The sequence below is a fragment of the Aspergillus multicolor genome, assembly GCF_047715735.1.
Source record: "Aspergillus multicolor strain CBS 133.54 unplaced genomic scaffold BDW74scaffold_64, whole genome shotgun sequence".
Lineage (NCBI taxonomy): Eukaryota > Fungi > Ascomycota > Eurotiomycetes > Eurotiales > Aspergillaceae > Aspergillus > Aspergillus multicolor.
Window position 1 is genome coordinate 1 of NW_027396015.1, and position 16,214 is coordinate 16,214.

The 16,214-nt window shown below is 57.6% G+C and overlaps 2 protein-coding genes across 2 annotated transcripts; one reads left to right on the top strand and one right to left on the bottom strand.

Annotated features, from left to right (window-relative positions):
* Positions 1–5,496: 5,496 nt before the first annotated feature.
* Positions 5,497–12,265, bottom strand: BDW74DRAFT_184337 (uncharacterized protein; the record flags this gene model as incomplete). The annotated part of the gene is made up of 6 exons (XM_073730793.1): positions 5,497–5,895; positions 7,830–8,131; positions 9,684–11,213; positions 11,275–11,469; positions 11,570–11,605; positions 11,659–12,265. The coding sequence occupies 6 exons, from the start codon at positions 12,263–12,265 to the stop codon at positions 5,497–5,499; spliced, it is 3,069 nt and encodes a 1,022-aa protein (XP_073577563.1).
* A 2,388-nt stretch (positions 12,266–14,653) lies between these two features.
* On the top strand, positions 14,654–15,956 carry BDW74DRAFT_171932 (NAD(P)/FAD-dependent oxidoreductase; the record flags this gene model as incomplete). The annotated part of the gene is made up of 3 exons (XM_073727394.1): positions 14,654–14,876; positions 14,963–15,760; positions 15,820–15,956. 3 exons carry the CDS (start codon positions 14,654–14,656, stop codon positions 15,954–15,956), a joined length of 1,158 nt encoding a protein of 385 aa, XP_073577564.1.
* Between the last annotated feature and the right edge of the window lie 258 nt (positions 15,957–16,214).

Here is a 16,214-nt window from a genome sequence, read left to right on the forward strand (position 1 = left end):
ACCCTAACCCTAACCCTAACCCTAACCCTAACCCTAACCCTAACCCTAACCCTAACCCTAACCCTAACCCTAACCCTAACCCTAACCCTAACCCTGCCGCCGGTATCCATGAACCATCCCGTCCAAATACCCGTCTAACACCGTCCGCCGGCACCCGCCGCCCGCCATGTACTGTTGCACCAGCTGGCCCTCTCCCGGGCCCGCCCCGTCGCGGCTCTCCGCGCCACCCGCCGCCATCCCGTCGGGCTGGATGATAATGGCCTCGCTGGCCTGCCCGTCCCGCCCGGCCCGGCCGCTCTCCTGCGCGTAATCCAGCAACGTCCGCGGCATGCCCATGTGGAATATCCCGCGGATGTCCGGGATGTCCACCCCCATGCCCAGCGCGTTGGTGGCGGCAATCACATCCGTGATCCCCGCGATAAACCGCTCCAGCACCCCCGCGCGGTCCACCTGCCTGCTGTGGTACGCCTCGCACCTGAACATCTCCGCCATCGCCTGCGCCTGCTGCACCGTGCTCGCGTATATCACCACCTTCCCGCCGGCCTGCCGCGCCCGCTGGATGCGCGCCTGCATGAATGTCATAACGCCGGGATCCCGCTCCCACTGGTACGGGCTTTCCACCACGGGCCGCCACACGCGGTACGCCACGTTGCCGCGGCTGGTGCGCCCGCGATATATATATATCTGGTCCCGCGGGTAATGAATACGCTGGCTGAACTCCGCTTCCATCTGCGGGGGCAACGTGGCGGTCAAATACACCATCGGGCACCGGGCGCGGACCAGCTGGCCTAACTGCGCCATCTGCGGCCGGAAATCCTGCTGCGGATTCATGATAATGTGGCATTCGTCCACCACCACGCGGTCCAGCCGGCGCATCATCACCAACCGGTTGATAAACGATTGGAAATCGCCGGTTACCGCGGATTCGGGCGTGACCAATACAATGGCGGCCTCGTCCGGCGGCCGCTGCCGGTCCCACGCCACGCACGACACCCCCAGCTGGCGGCACCGCCGCGCCATGTCCTGGCGCAACGATATCAACGGGACCACCACGACGGTGGTGCCCCCGGGCATGGCCCACGCGGGCAACATGAACAACATGCTCTTGCCGCCCCCCGTGGGCATGATGGCCACCACCGGGCTCCGGCCCTGCTGGATGGCGGCCATGGCGCGCGCCTGCACGCCGCGGAACTGCATGCCGGCCTGCCCGGTCATCCGCTGCATCGCGGTGGTCATGTCCATGGTCTGCAGCTGCTGGCGCCGCTCCCGCTGGTGGTCGTCCGCCTCGGCCTGCCACGGCGCCCGCTTCCGCTTGCCCAATACAGTGGGGTAGTGAACCCGAACCCTGATCCCATCGCGGCCGGGCTGGCGCGGGCTCACCCTAACTGCGTGTAAACTACTTGGGGGACCATCTGGCGAGTAAACCCTAACCCCAACTGGCTGGGGACCGCCCGGGCTGCTGGCGGGGTGGTGGTGGCGAACCTGATCTGCCTGCGAACTGCGTGGGGCGCCTGCGGCTTCGCGTGTGGGGGGGTGACCGTGGTCGTCTCGTGGGAACCCTAAAAACTCGTGCCACTCCACGCTGGACTGCCGGAACATCGCCCGCCGGTGGCCTGTTGTGCCGGCCTGCTCCATGATCTGCCGCCCGTACACCATCCCGGCCACGTGCGACGAGTGCGCCGCCTGCAAATCCGCGATATGCGCTATCCACTGCTCCGCGTTCATGCCCTCCTCCTGGTCCACATCCAGCGCCGCGGCCTGCTGCTCCTTCTCATCCTGCACGTCGCTTGTGAACGCGCTGCCGGCCCGCATGAACCGCCGGCTGATCCCGATGGCGATATCCCGGTACGCGGGGATGTTTAACGCCTGGCCCAACCGCGCCTGGGTCTCGCGCTTTAACACCTCGCGGAACCGGTCCGGCGTCCACGCGCGCTCCGTGCCGGCATCGGGGCCCCATACGTACGGGCTGGCTAATCCTGCCCCGGGCGGACCAGCTGGGGCGTCTTCATCCAACCCTAACCCTAATCCACCGCCCGCGGGCTGGGCCTGCCACGCGGTCAACTGCTCCGTGAACGGCAGCACCAGCCACAGGTACCACACCATGAACTCGCCCACCGCCCGCGGCACGTACCGATGGATTAACTTGACATCGTTGCTCGCGTGGAACCCTTTATGGTACGCGGTCACCGCCGTGACCAGCCCGTCCTCGATGAAGATGTTGCGGTGGCGGCTGGCCGGGGTGTTCACGTGCTGGATGCTCAACAGCTCGGGCGCCCGCGCCGGCTGACCGCCCGTGATGTGAACGGCCACGGCCAGCTTCTCCTTGAACCGGGCCACGCGGGCGAAATACTGGGCCACCAGCCGCGGCTGGATCTGGCCGCGGCGCATGAACTGGCGCTGCATGGCGGGCTCGCGGCGCAGCCGCTGGATCAACCACTGCTGGCCCTCCACCGGCCAGCGCGTGCGGGTGTCCCGCAAAAAACACCAACCCGGCTGCCCCTGCGTGGGGTCGTCGTACAGCGCGGACCACGGGATGGGTGGGAAATCGGTGGGGTTGGCGGCGGCGGCGGCGGCGGGCGGGGTGATATATAATATCTCCCGCAGCAGCTCGCGCGCCGAACCGACCAACCCGTGCACGAACCCGCGGAACGCCCCCATGGTGAAATGCACGTCCTTGTACAGCAGCTCGTCGTCGCCCATCCAGCCCACGTGCCCCGGCGCTGTGGTGTTGTAATGCACCTTCAGCCCGTACATGCGCCAGTCCAGCAACGTCTGCATGGGGCCGTGGGTGCCGCGGATCATGAAGCTGCGGACCATCTGCTGGACACGGTCGTGGAACATCTTTCCATCCTGCCTGGGTCCAAACCTGAATCCAGGTTCTGCTGGGGATCCCACCGCGGACTCCCGGGCTAAACCCCCCTGGTGGATATCCACCAGCTGGTCGTCCGCGCTGGTTAACGGCCATGAAACGGGGCTGCCGGGCTGCTGACTGCCCGTCCACATGCGGATGATATCCTGGACATGCGGATCTAGCCACAACGCCTTCTGCACCACCATAAACCGCGCCACCTTGATCACGCGCGACAAGATGGGCGGATAACTGTCGGGATCGCGCCACCGTGCCTCGCCCCACCCCTGCACGGCCATGGCGCACACCAGCGCGCTCTCGTACTCGTGCGTGCGGTGGCGCTGGTTTAGCAGCTCAATGCAAAACTCCAAGCACGCCTGCTCGATCGGGGGCATCTGCCACGCCTCTACCTCGGCCGCTGCTTCCGCCTTGCTCGCGCTGGGGCTGGGGCTGGGGCTGGGGCTGGGGCTGGGGCTGGGGCTGGGGCTGGAGCCGGGGCTGGCACTGTCCATCTCCTCTAATCTCTGGCCGGCCCCGGCAACGGTATGCAAAACCCGAACCCTACCGGCCGGGCGACGTCGTGGCGGGGTAACGGGGGCGGGCATGGCCAGCCGCCATAATGCCCGCCACTTCTGGCGCTGCCGCGGTGTCATGCCGTACACGGGCAACCTTCCCAGCCACTCGCGCACGCTGGAGCCACCCCCACCCCGATCCTCCCCGCCCGCCTGGGCCGCCTGGGCCGCCTGCGTGCGGGCGATGAACGCCAGCACCTGCTGCCACGGCTGCACGTGCTTCTGGATGCTGGCCTCGTCCAGGTACGCCTGCAGCGGCCGGTACGGGGTCTGCCCGGCCTCCGTGCGCGCCGCCTCCACGCGGATGCCCGCGCCGCACCGCTGCACCGTCCGCTGGCTGCGCCGCGCCAGCCGGTCCATGGCGTCCCAAATCGCCTGCACCGCCTGCTCCGCGCGGTCCTTGGAATCCCTGGCATCCTCCTCCGCGGGCGCCTCCACCAGCCGCTGCAGATCCTGCGGGTGCACGCCGTCCAGGTACCGCGCCCACCCCGTCATCCGCAGCCACGGGTTGGCGTCGGCCGCCTCGTCCGCCCGGATGGTGGCCCGCTCCGCCGCGCGCGCGCGCGCCCGCTCCCACGCGGTGACTACGGCGTCCACCGCCTGCTGGGCCTGCTCCGCGGGTGGCGGCGGGCTGCTCGGGTGGCCGTCCGGGTGCCGGATGTGGATATAATGCGACCCGGGCCCGGACGGGAACGCCTGCTGCCACGCCACGCGCTGGAACGACCGCGCCAGCTCTGCCTCGCCCCGCGCCTTGTCCCGCGGGCTTACCCGGCCGCGGCGCGGCTGCTGCGACCACTGGTGGACTATCCGCCAGTGCTTCCGCATGGAATTCATGCTCGCGGTCACGTGCTGGCACCGCGTGGGGTCCCGCTGGCATAACATCCCATTGGGATGGCACGGTAACACGGGCAGCGGCTGGTCCAGCGCCCGGGGGATCTGGATGGCCTGGCTATCCTGCCGGATGTCCTCCCACTGCTGGACTGCGCGAGCCACCTGGCTGGCGGCCTGGAAGTTATAACCATGCTGCCGCTTCAGATGCTGCTGGATGTCGGCGGGCCGCACGCCGTGCCTGCATGGACGGCAGATAATAATCTGCAAGCTGGCGACCTTCTCGAACAACTGGTTCTCCATGGGGTTAGTAACCACTAATCCTTAAAAAGCTAAACTGCTGGTGGATTCGATGATCATGGCCTTGGGGCTTGGGGGTGATAATCGTGAACCATCAAACATGCACGGTCATGGTTTCCATGGCAGCTCGCGGGGCATTACGGGAAACCACAGCATCCTGTCCCGCGCCGTGCCGTGAACCCTAAGCCATAACCCACCCTGTTTGCACCCACACCACAGCACCATCTCGCGTCCGCGCAGTCTCGGCCGCTAATATCCTGCAGATTGGTGCTGGCTCTCCCGCGCGAGCCGCTTCTCAAAGCCGCCCGACCCCTGGGGGCGATGTGGATGGGTGACCTTTCCAATGCGACCCGCTGAACTTAGCGCCCCGCGCCAAACCCGATCGGGCCGCACCCTAAATCCGACAAGCCCCCATCCCGCCAACCCCTCTGGGATAGGCGGATAACTGTTAGGATTATGCCACCGCGCCTTGCCCTACCCCTGCACGGCCATGGCGCACACCAGCGTGCTCTTATACTCGTGCGTGCGGTGGCGCTGGTTTAGTAGCTTAATATAAAACTTTAAGCATGCCTGCTTAATTAGGGGTATCTGCCACGCCTTTACCTTGGCCGCTGCTTCCGCCTTGCTCGCGCTGGGGCTGGGGCTGGGGCTGGGGCCGGGGCTGGCGCTGTTTATTTGCTTTAATCTCTGGCCGGCCCCGGCAACAGTATGCAAAACCTGAACCCTACCAGCCGGGCGATATCATGGCGGGGTAACAGGGGCAGGCATGGCCAGTTGCTATAATGCCCGCCACTTCTGGCGCTGCCGCGGGGTCATGCTGTACACGGGCAACCTTCCTAGCCACTCGCGCACACTGGAGCCACCCTTACCCTAATCCTCCCCGCCCGCCTGGGCTGCCTGCATGCAGGTAATAAACACTAGCACCTGCTGCCACGGCTGCACGTGCTTTTAAATGCTGGCCTTGTCCAGGTACGCCTGCAGCGGCTGGTACAGGGTCTGCCCGGCCTCTGTGCACGCTGCCTTCACGCAAATGCCCGTGCTGCAACACTGCACTGTCCGCTGGCTGCGCCGCGCTAGCTGGTTTATGGTGTCCCAGACTACCTGCACTGCCTGCTCCGCGCGGTCCTTAAAATCCCTGGCGTCCCCCTCCGGGGGCGCCTCCGCGGGCGCCTTTACCAGCCGCTGCAGATCCTGCGGGTGCACGCTGTCCAGGTACCACGCCCACCCTGTTATCCGTAGCCACGGGTTGGCGTTGGCTGCCTTGTCTGCCTGAATGGTGGCCCGCTCCGCCGCGCGCGCGCGCGCCCGCTCCCACACGGCGACCACCGTGTCCACCACCTGCTGGGCCTGCTCCGCGGGCGGCGGCGGGCTGCTCGGGCGGCCGTCCGGGTATTAAATATAAATATAATATAACCCCTGGCGCGTGGGGAATACCTGCTGCCATGCCATTACCGTGTATAAGCGCGCGAGCTCGGCCGCGCCCCGTGTTCTTTCCTGCGGATTCACACGGCCGCGGCGGCTTTACTAGGACTACTAGTGGATAGTCTGCCAGTGCTTTTACATGGTATTTATATTACATGCTAGGTACTGGCACTGGTGGGGATCCCGCTGGCATAATAACCCTCCCGTGCGGCATGGGATAATAGGCAGCGGGGCTTCTAGCTCGCGTGGGATTTGGATAGCCTGGCTATCCTACTAAATATTTTCCCACTACTAGACTGCCTAAGCCACCTGGCTAGCCGCCTGGGAATTATAATTCTGTGTATATCTGTATATATATATATATATATATATATAAATATACTCTTTTTTTAAAAGTACTAAGTTTTTTATTATCCTAGATTAATACCTAATTAATCTAGACTTAATATAATATATTTCTTACTAAATTAATCCTAGTCCTAGTCCTGGTCTATATTTATAATAATACATGGTCGCTTGGCAGGCCCTATATCCTGGTCATGATTATGGTCCTGGTCCTACTGCCACGCCCGCTTGCGGGGCCCCAGGTATATTTTAAACCCCAGGAACCCATGCTACTCGCGGCTAATCGCCCGGTACTGCCGCTGCTGTGTCTTTACATGGCCGGGCGCCTCCTGCAGCCCCCGCGCGTACACGGTGCCTGTAATCCAGCTCCCGTGGCTAGCCTGCTTGTTAAACATGATATTATTTATGCTATTATAGTCCCGCTTAAAGCCGCCGCACTTCAGGTGCACGCGCGAGATTATAATAGCCGCGTGGTAATAAAAAAGGATATTTAGCTTTATTTATAGGTATATTTTTACCTCCTGCTACAGGACCTTCCGCAGGCGCTTACTTAGCTAGCTACCCCCCTGGTCCTCTCTGCCCGCGGCCGGCGCGGGCTAGAAAAAGGCCAAGGCGGGCCCGCGGTGGCCCCGGGCCAGCTGCTCCAGGGCCTCGCGGAAGGGGAGGATTAGCTAGAGGTAGTAAACCACTAGCTTGCTCACGGCCTTGGGCAGGTAGTAATAAATAATCTTAGTAATATTATTAATAAAATAGCCCTTATGATACATGGTAACCATGCTAACCAGCCCGTGCTTAATAAAGATATTCTAGTGGCGGCCCTGCAGGGTGTTATGGTGGCGCAGCCCCAGCAGCTTGGTGGCCCGCGCGGGCTAGCCGCTAGTAATATGCATAAGCAGGAGCAGCCGCTGCAGGAACTAGTCCACCTGCTACAGGTACCCTGTCACAGGGTCCTCCTGCTAAAGCACCTTATCCGCCTGCCTAATCTAGCAAATCTCTAGGAACTTATCACGCAGCCAGTCCGCCCCAAGCACGCGGTTTAGCAGCCAGCGGTCCCCGCGGGTAGGCAGGGCCTTTTGCGTGCGCGGGTCCCGCAGGAAGTTCCACCCCCGCGTGTTATTAGTTAGGTTGTCCTGCAGCTCATGCAGGGCCAGGCACGGTATTACCACCTCACGTGCCTTTTTCTTATACAGGAGGAAAAGCCCCGCGAGCTCTGCCTGGGCCTGTGAGACCTACCCCGTGATAAACTCCCGGAGCCCGCGCATGCTTAGGCGCAGGTTTTTATAGCTTAGGGTTTGCTTATTATTACTTTAGTAAATATAGCTTATACTAGTAGTGCTGTTCTGGATTTTCTTGCTATACATGCGCAGCCGCGTGATCCAGCTAAAGGGGGCGCGCACTTTAAAAAGCAGGAAGCGCTCGTGTATTTTATTTAGGGTGTCCGCGGCGTGGCTAACCCGGCCCGCCTTGGCCTTGCGCACGGCGCGCAGGGCGACTAGTATTTATACCATCTTTACCAGGCCGGACAGGTAGCTGGTGTAGCTATACAGGTTATGGAAGGTCTGGCGCGCGGTATCCACCCCAAGCACCGCGAGGAAGCCCACCAGCGCGCTCTTAAACAGGTCCCCCTTCAGGGGGTGGTCCAGCAGCGCGATAAAGAGGTCCAGGGTGGCCTGGTCCAGCCAGGCCTGGAGCGCCGCCTCACGGGGGCAACTAGGGGGCTTGGGGAGCTTGGGAATAAGGCCTGTGTGGCATGTAATAGTAGCTGGGGCCTGGGTGGGTGGCGGTGGCCGTGGTGCGAGCCGCGGGAGCGTGTTGGCTAGTAGTGGTGGTAGTGGCGTTGCCTGGCTTATGGTTTGCTTCTTCTAGGGCACTATCTATGGCGCCCGCGGGGGTGTGCTAGTCAGCGCCGGCCCAGGCTTTATAGCCTTTGCCTTTGCCTTTGCCTTTGCCTCCTCCTCTGCAAGGGCAAGCAGCCTGCGGCTATACTCCTCCATCTAGTCCAGCGCGGCTAGCTAGGCGGTATTTAGTTAATAGCAGAGCTAGACAGGCTGGTTAGGCCGGCTACTGCGGTGGGCAAAGCAGACCAGGCACTGCCACACCTGGTAGTACCAGTAATAGGTCTTCGGGCATAGGTAGATCTGGATTAGCTGGTTCCATAGCCAGGGCTCGCGGTAAAAGGTGTTAATCTGGATCTGGTTAAACTTATTAATCTGGCCACTTTAAATAGCGTGGTAGGCCTGGCTTACCAGCCGCTGCACGCTGGCGCTAAACTATACCAGCAACAGCTCCATGTCCAGGTTAGGTAGGTACCTAAGTAGCGCTGCCGCGGTTAGGTCCTGGCCGCGAAGGTACTCGGGCCAGCAGGTGAGCTCCAGCCAGGGCGAGGCCTTGGTGGGGTGTGGATCCAGGACAGGGACCTGGCTCATGGCCTAGTCCACGGCTGCCTCCCCCTCCCGCAGCGCCTGGTCCACGCGGGCCCGGACAAGCTTAGCGGGGGTTAGGGCTGGCTCCGTGCCCTCCCGGGCAGGGGGAGTGGGCGCCGCGCAGGTTACCTTAAAGAAGTGGCTCCTAGTCTGGGTAAGGTAAAAGCACTGGCAGCTTACCATACGCTTGGCCAGGCGGCCTTTTGCCCAGGCATATACCTGCGTGGTAAAGAGTTAGCCGGGCCCCTGGTAGTTATCCTGGTTCTTATATTTCTTCTAGTAATGGTCCCGGGTCCCCTGCAGTAACCAGGTAATATACAGGCAGTGCGGGTAGCTATAGCCCTGGTACACAGGCAGGCCTGGCATAGGCGGGTTACTAGGGGCTGGCTGCAGGCAGGGTTCCTGTGATGGGTCCCGCCACAGGCGCTGTAGTATTTAAGCCAGGGCCTCCTCGCGGAGGGTGGCGGTTTTGGTGAATAGGTAGTTACAGTGGCGGGTGCGGAGGTGGGTAAGGAGGGTAAAGGAAGTCATGGTGTACTAGCAGCGGGTAGCTATGCAGATCTAAACCTGGTAGGTAGGGTTATAAAAAAAAAGATTTATACTATTATATTACCTAGCCTGGTAAGAGTAGTTTTAGGTTAGGGATTAACATAGGTAGGATTTAAAGATAAATTTGCATAATACAGGGGAAGGGAAAAGAAAAAATAAAAAAGGATAAAAAGAAAAAGTAATAAGAAGTTTCTACATGTGTATAGGTATGCCAGGCGCGCGCGTGTACATAACGCGTTAATAAAGCTACTATTATTATTTAGGGCTGGTAATGATTAGGGAGGGGTAAAGGATAAAGGGTTAAGGGCAGCGGTAGTAAAGAGCGGGCTACAGGGCACGCATAATAGGGGACAGGAGCACGCACGACAGACTAATAGGGGGATAAGAAACACGGACACGGGCGCGACGGTTCAACCCCTAGGAAGTAGGGTATGTCTTTCTCGAACTGTCGACGGACAGTACTATCAGTCGGAGCGAACACTAAGGCAGAGCAATATATCTGTAAGGGGGCCTGGCGGATGATCGAGTGGTTATACATTAAGAACCTCCATGCGTCTTGCAGAAATTCCTCGATTGCTGGGCTGCCAACACATGCATCCTTGAGAGGACGTATTGAGGTAACGAGATGGGAGATCTGTTTTTTGAGTGCGAGGGCCTCGAGCCAGTATAGGAAAGATTCCTTCAGGAAGCGATGGATTGCCCCTGTATCTGTGAGCCCAACTTCATACCGTAGCTGGTTGTTGAGTTTGAGAAGGTGAAATACCCAGTAAATGCAGCTGTACATGTAGGGCAGCAGCGGGTCGTCCGTTGGAATCACGATTTCATCAGTCAAGATCCCGTAACGCCGGAGGCCATATGGATTCCGCCTCAGGCTTTTGTGCAAACTCCTTATGGACGAGGACACAAGCTCGAAATGTACTCGTATCTTGCCAGATGGGTAAATCAGGAAATCCTCATTCCGGTTGGTCTCGGCAGTCAGGTACTCTCTGGCTGACAGGTGGACAAAGTGCACAACCTCGTGTCTGAGAGCCACGAACGACCCGCAGCGGGATATCATGTTACGGACCATTTCCAGATGCAGATCCTTGGGTAGATCGGCCAGGACGACCAACTCGCGCCAATGTAACGGCCGTTCTGCCATTGAGGCAACGGCCAGGATCTTTCTGCAAAGAGACTGGTCATCCGGCGGAAGCAACGCGAGCTTCTGTATCATGAGTGCATAGAGGTTTTTCAGGCCACTTGGAAGCTCCTTCAGCTTGGTTCGGACAGTCTCCGTCTTGTCGCCATCGACATGCCAGATCTCCTTGCAAACCAGGGCCACCCAAAGAAATGTCTTTTCAGCCTTGGTCCAGAAGCACGTCTCGACCTCGTCGCGAAGCGCGGTGGAATAGCTATTTCGGTCGGCGAGCTTCTCGACCTTGGAGTGGATAAAGTACCTTAGGGCATCCTTAACCCTTTTCTGCGATAATTTCAAGGTGCTTACAGGCGGGCTGCCTGCTAAATTCTTGGACACTTGTGGTACCTCTCGACTGGATACGATCCACTTGACGCCCGACCATGGCTCTTCGTCTCTCACAACCAATGCCAGAAGCCTCTCCAAGTCAACATCGCATTCGTCAAGACCGTCGACGGCAAGGAAAACATGTCCCGGCCCCAGATCGGAGATCATGTCCCTCAACACCCCACACAAGGCCTGCCACTCCGACTTGCCCTTGAACAGACTATCGTCAGCGGGGTCATGGTGCTTCGCGATATATTTCACGAGGCGGGGATTCTTGTCCGCTAGTAATCGTATTATCCCGCGAAGCACATTTGCTGCTGTCTTGAACTTCAAGTCGGACTTGTGACAGAAGAAGTACGACACATATGCTTCGCCGGCGCTCCCAGCGGCGTTACATAGGTCTCTGCAAACTGTCGCCAGCAACACTAATGAATTTTGTCTCAGCTTTTACAGTTTGCCTCGGAAATTTCGAGAATATCAACTCACCGGTTTTACCTTGGCCAGGGTCCCCTCTCACCCATAAAACTCGGGGTTTCTGGCCTTCTTGCCACCCAATGTATACGGGGTCGTCGCGAATCCAAGCACAGCACTCATCCAGGATTCCTTGGGGGTCGTCAAGGATGTCTTGCCTGTTTGATTCAGGATCTATATCACTGATTTTGTTCAACAGGGTCATGTCGCCTACAAGGGCTATTAGCTCGAGAGCCGACTTGTTACTTTGATAGGTGACATTGGTGGAACATCGATAGGACTGAACCCAAATTAACAAACGTAGACTCACTTATTCTAGCTTCCGCATTCTGATAGAAGGTACTCCCTTTCCAGCATCAGCCTTAGATCTACTGCTCGACTAACCCTTTTTCGGCTCACCATGATAGTTGTAGATATTGTCCGCCATGGTGTTAGTACCCGCACCGTGCTGGTGTCGACCACCATGCGTTTGATACTGTGAGCCAGACCCGTAGTGGTGCATTGTGCTCCCATAGTTCTGGTCCTCATCATCCCGGGAAGGCTCGACGAGAGACACATCCCGAATGGCCACCTGCAACGCCCTGGCCGTGGCACCGCTCCAGTCCTTCCTCAAGAAATAATTCTCCACCAACACCCTCAAGTCTTTGAGGATCCCCGTCATCAACTCCTCCACGCGCGTCCCTTTGCCAAGCGCTCGCACGGCTCTGAAATACCTGTCGCTCCACGACGCATGCTCCCCCGGTACCACCTTTTCGAATATCTCCTTCAGTTGTTTTGCCCTCTCCTCACATGACTGAATCACGTCTTTCATGCCATCAGGTTGTTTGTCGGGACGATCATCTTTGATGCGGGTGAGGGTATCGTGAACGAGGGGGAGACGCGCAGCAACTTCGCGAAAGGCGGCTAGCAGGTGGGTTGCGCTATGGGCGGCGTCCCAGACTCTCTTCGTCGCATCGATGATGGTAAGGATACCGGATACTATACCGATAACCTCAACTCCAGACATGGTGAGAGTAGCCGAACGATGGAAAACTTCGGTGAGGTATCAAGTATCAGCATACGTACGATGATGACGACTATTGAGCCTTGAGTGTACTACCTACAATGGATATGAGTAGTTGAGGGGCGAGGTGAGGTGAGGTGGAGGCACGGACTGCGAGGCTCTTGCTCGCGGGGTCGCGAGCCCATTTATCATGCAGCACTCGGAAAATTACCCAGACGTAAGCCCGAGCAAACCGGGGTATGCATGCATTGTGAGTGCTCCGCGTTGCCTATAATGACCAAGACCTGGCGGTCTCTCATCATCCCTGTAACTCTCATCCAACAGGATTTCCCCATGGGATACGCCTCCGTAGCATCTCACTCGTATCGAAACCACTCACAGGAGACCACGCGCAGACCAGTGCCAAGTGTAACACCATTACGCACGCAGTTTATGCCCTGCGTTTGGTCCACTCAGGCCAACCTGAAACAAGTGCGGGCGTCGTTCCAACGTATCTCGTCACTGCCAGGGGCTAATGTCAATCAGATGGTTGCCATGCCTACTTGACCCAGGCGCTGTCTCTCCAGCCGCTGAAAAAGAGGCTGACAAAAGTGAGTCAGGCATGTCGGCCTGTGAAGCCCAGGTGGTTGGGCATTTCATGAGCACGGCTGTGTTTCATGAGCCCACGTGCTGACTAGTATTCTGAATCCTACATCAAGAGCGCACCACAAGAAGAATATCCCCCTAATGGTCTGGAAGGGAGAAGGCGCGGTTGCCGTGTCTGAAACAAGCCTTTTCAGCAACACGTCCCTTCAACGCCAGCGCGAGTCTGAGCTCTACCCCCAGCCAGCTAACCTTGCCGACTTGGACGGCTGTGAGCCCTACTTGGCTAGCCTGTGTATGTCCATTTGATGAAGCGTCCGGAAGCACGCACCACGGAATCGACTAATCAGGGGGGCGAAACACAATGCTATGGAGTACATCTGCTTGGCTGCTACACTCAAGACTTGCAAAAGTGAGCTCTAGCGTCGATTAATGTTTAAATTAAATGTTATATTGCTGTGGTGTGGCCAAGCCAGTAGCTTGAGTTTGCCCTTGAGAATTGAGATATTATTATCTGGAGTAGTTAAGCCTCTATATTTGCATAATATAGGGCAAACCTAAGTATAGAATTATACGAAGGACAAAACCCTATCCCAAGGCTTCAACCTTCCCAAATTTCGGCTTCACATCCCGTTCCAACTTCGTCCGCACATACATCTAGCTGGAACAAAAAATAATAAACTCTACAATTCGTCCTTGATCCTTCCGACACTACTTGCAGTATGTAAATCAGCGACTATATACACTTTTCCAACGGGAGTCACTTACATAGCCCCAGCATCCAGCGCAATCAGCAGTGCAGTCAAGTGATGGGCAGCAATCAAGTCCAATCTACGGATTGCAGCGTAGTCCGGGTTTATCCTGACAGCTAATGACAGGATTATCGTCGTGGAGATTACTCCACTGCTCATCAAAGTGTCTAGCAGCCAGAGCTAAAGCTGGGAATGAAAGGGCCGCAACGATCTTCATGGTGAGGCGGTATTATCTGATATTACAGATGTTTTATCCTGATAAAGGGATAGTTTGTAATTACGGATAGTAAGTTGTTCAATTCAGATATAGCATCTCCGTTGTGTCTTTGATTTCGGCAATAGTTTCTAGTGTCATAGATAAGTCATGCCTGGAATGAGCTCATCATCTATTTGCATCTATTATCCCTTTGTCTCGTGCCACGAGCCAAAACATCTGCCTAGTCCTAATATATCATGAGTGTTGCCAAGCTTGATGTTTTGCTTCAATATTCGACACAGCCCTAACTGACCCCGCTGTTACATCCGGGAGCCAGCGGAAGTCAATTTTGCAACCAGCGCCTACCTAGGAAGTTGCGGACCCCAGATCGGATTAGATATTCCGTGCAGGCAGTGATAGCACCCTTCATCCAAAGTCATTGACGCTAGAATGACTTAGAGTCTACACGTCGACTTGGTGATTCCCTTAGTCCCGGGGTAGATTGATCAAGGCTCTCCCACATTGAACCCGCATTCCCAAAGTACGTGCTTAGTGTTTTGAGGAGAGAGTATGACATCATGGTATAATCTCCGTCGAAGTGCCGTCAACGACTATAGGTGATGATGTGTTATTGCCTGCCGACCGCCAGCTGTGGTTGCATAGACAATGACGGCAGCAGAGGGTTCCGCGAGGGAAACAGCTTCCGCTGTCGGGTCGCTGGGTCTAAATTCACGGAGATCCTCGAGAGCCCTCGCGAGGCCTACTAGTTTCAATCCTGGTATACATACACATTGTGGTATCCCTTGATTGCATCGCAGCTGGTCTTCCTCGCTCAAATCAATCCTTACCTGCAAGCACGCCATGAAGTGCGTAACATCGTTGATCCTCTTGACGTGGCTTGTCGCCTCGTTCGCCCAGCAGCTCAATAATACTCAGTTCGATGTCATCGTCATCGGGGGCGGCCCCTCGGGGCTCAGCGCCGCCAGCGGATTGTCACGCGTGCTGAGAAAAGTAGCCCTATTTGACTCGGGTGATTACAGAAACAAGCCAACCAGACATATGCACGATGTCATTGGGAGCGACCGTAAGCAACACCGCAATCCCCTGGCGAATGGGAAAGAATACAAGAAATATAACACAAGGCTAACACCATGAGGCGAACCCATAAAGACGTTGTCCCCACCGAATTCCGAGCCGCCGCCCGGAAGCAGATCGCCTTCTACAACACGACCACGTTCTTTGACGAAAAGGTGGTCTCGCTCAACGCCACGGGGAATCCCGTCATCTTCACTGCGACCATCGCCAACGGAAGCTCCTACTCCGCCCGCAAGGTGATCCTCGGCAGCGGGCTGAAGGATGACCTCCCCGCGGTGCCGGGGCTCCGCGAAGCCTTCGGGAAGGGCATCTACTGGTGCCCGTGGTGCGACGGGTTCGAGCACCGCGACCAGCGCATCGGCGTGCTGGGGAACCTGTCGGATGCCTATGACAGTGTCCGCGAGCTGCATCCGACGCTCAACCAGGACATTCGCGTCTTTGCGAATGGGACTGCGAACGATACGTTCCAGCTCAACCGGATCGCCGGCAAGAACCCAAAGTGGTCCGCCGTGTTTGCCGCGTACAACGTGACGGTAAACAATGATGCCATCCAAAATATCACCCGCGTCCAGAGCGGCGAGGAGGTTTACGACCAGGCACTCCGTAGGGAATTCGACAAGTTCCGCGTCTACTTCGCGAACGGGTCTTTTGAGGAATGCGGGGCGCTCATGTGCAACTATGGCACATCGCAGGCGTCCGCCCTCCCGGCCCAGCTGGGTGTCCGGATGATCGGAGGCAAGATCGATACGACGGCGCCTGGTCTTAGGACCTCGGTGAAGGGCGTGTGGGGAGTCGGGGATGCCAATAGCGATAACAGTACCAACGTGCCCCATGCCATGGCGAGCGGGAAGAGGGCCGCTGTTTACTGCCATGGTGAGTTATGATCCCAACCCGAGTGATTCTTGAATGGAAGAGGTTTCTAATTTGTGAAGTGGAAATGGCTTCCGAGGAACTGGCGCAGATTGGTTCGAATGCGACAAAGAGGAGAACTCTGCCGGAACCAGGCCAGGTTGAGCTTGAGATGGGCGTGGGTGTGGAGGATATCTATCGTGCGCTTCGAATGAGGTGATTTGGAATTCCAAACCGGCTGATTTGTCATGTTATCTTTCTCATGACGACCATACAACTGTTGAAGGTACGGACGGGGATGATTCTCCCGATATATTGGGGATATTGTCTCCACCATCGACCATGGCTAGATATGTAGTAATCTCCAAGGTGTCGACGTTATTAGTAGACAGAGCTCCGAGCCTATTCGTTGACGAAGATCAATATTGATTCATCTAGTTATTCAACTTCCTGTTCCGGTCCTAATATTGTATCATGG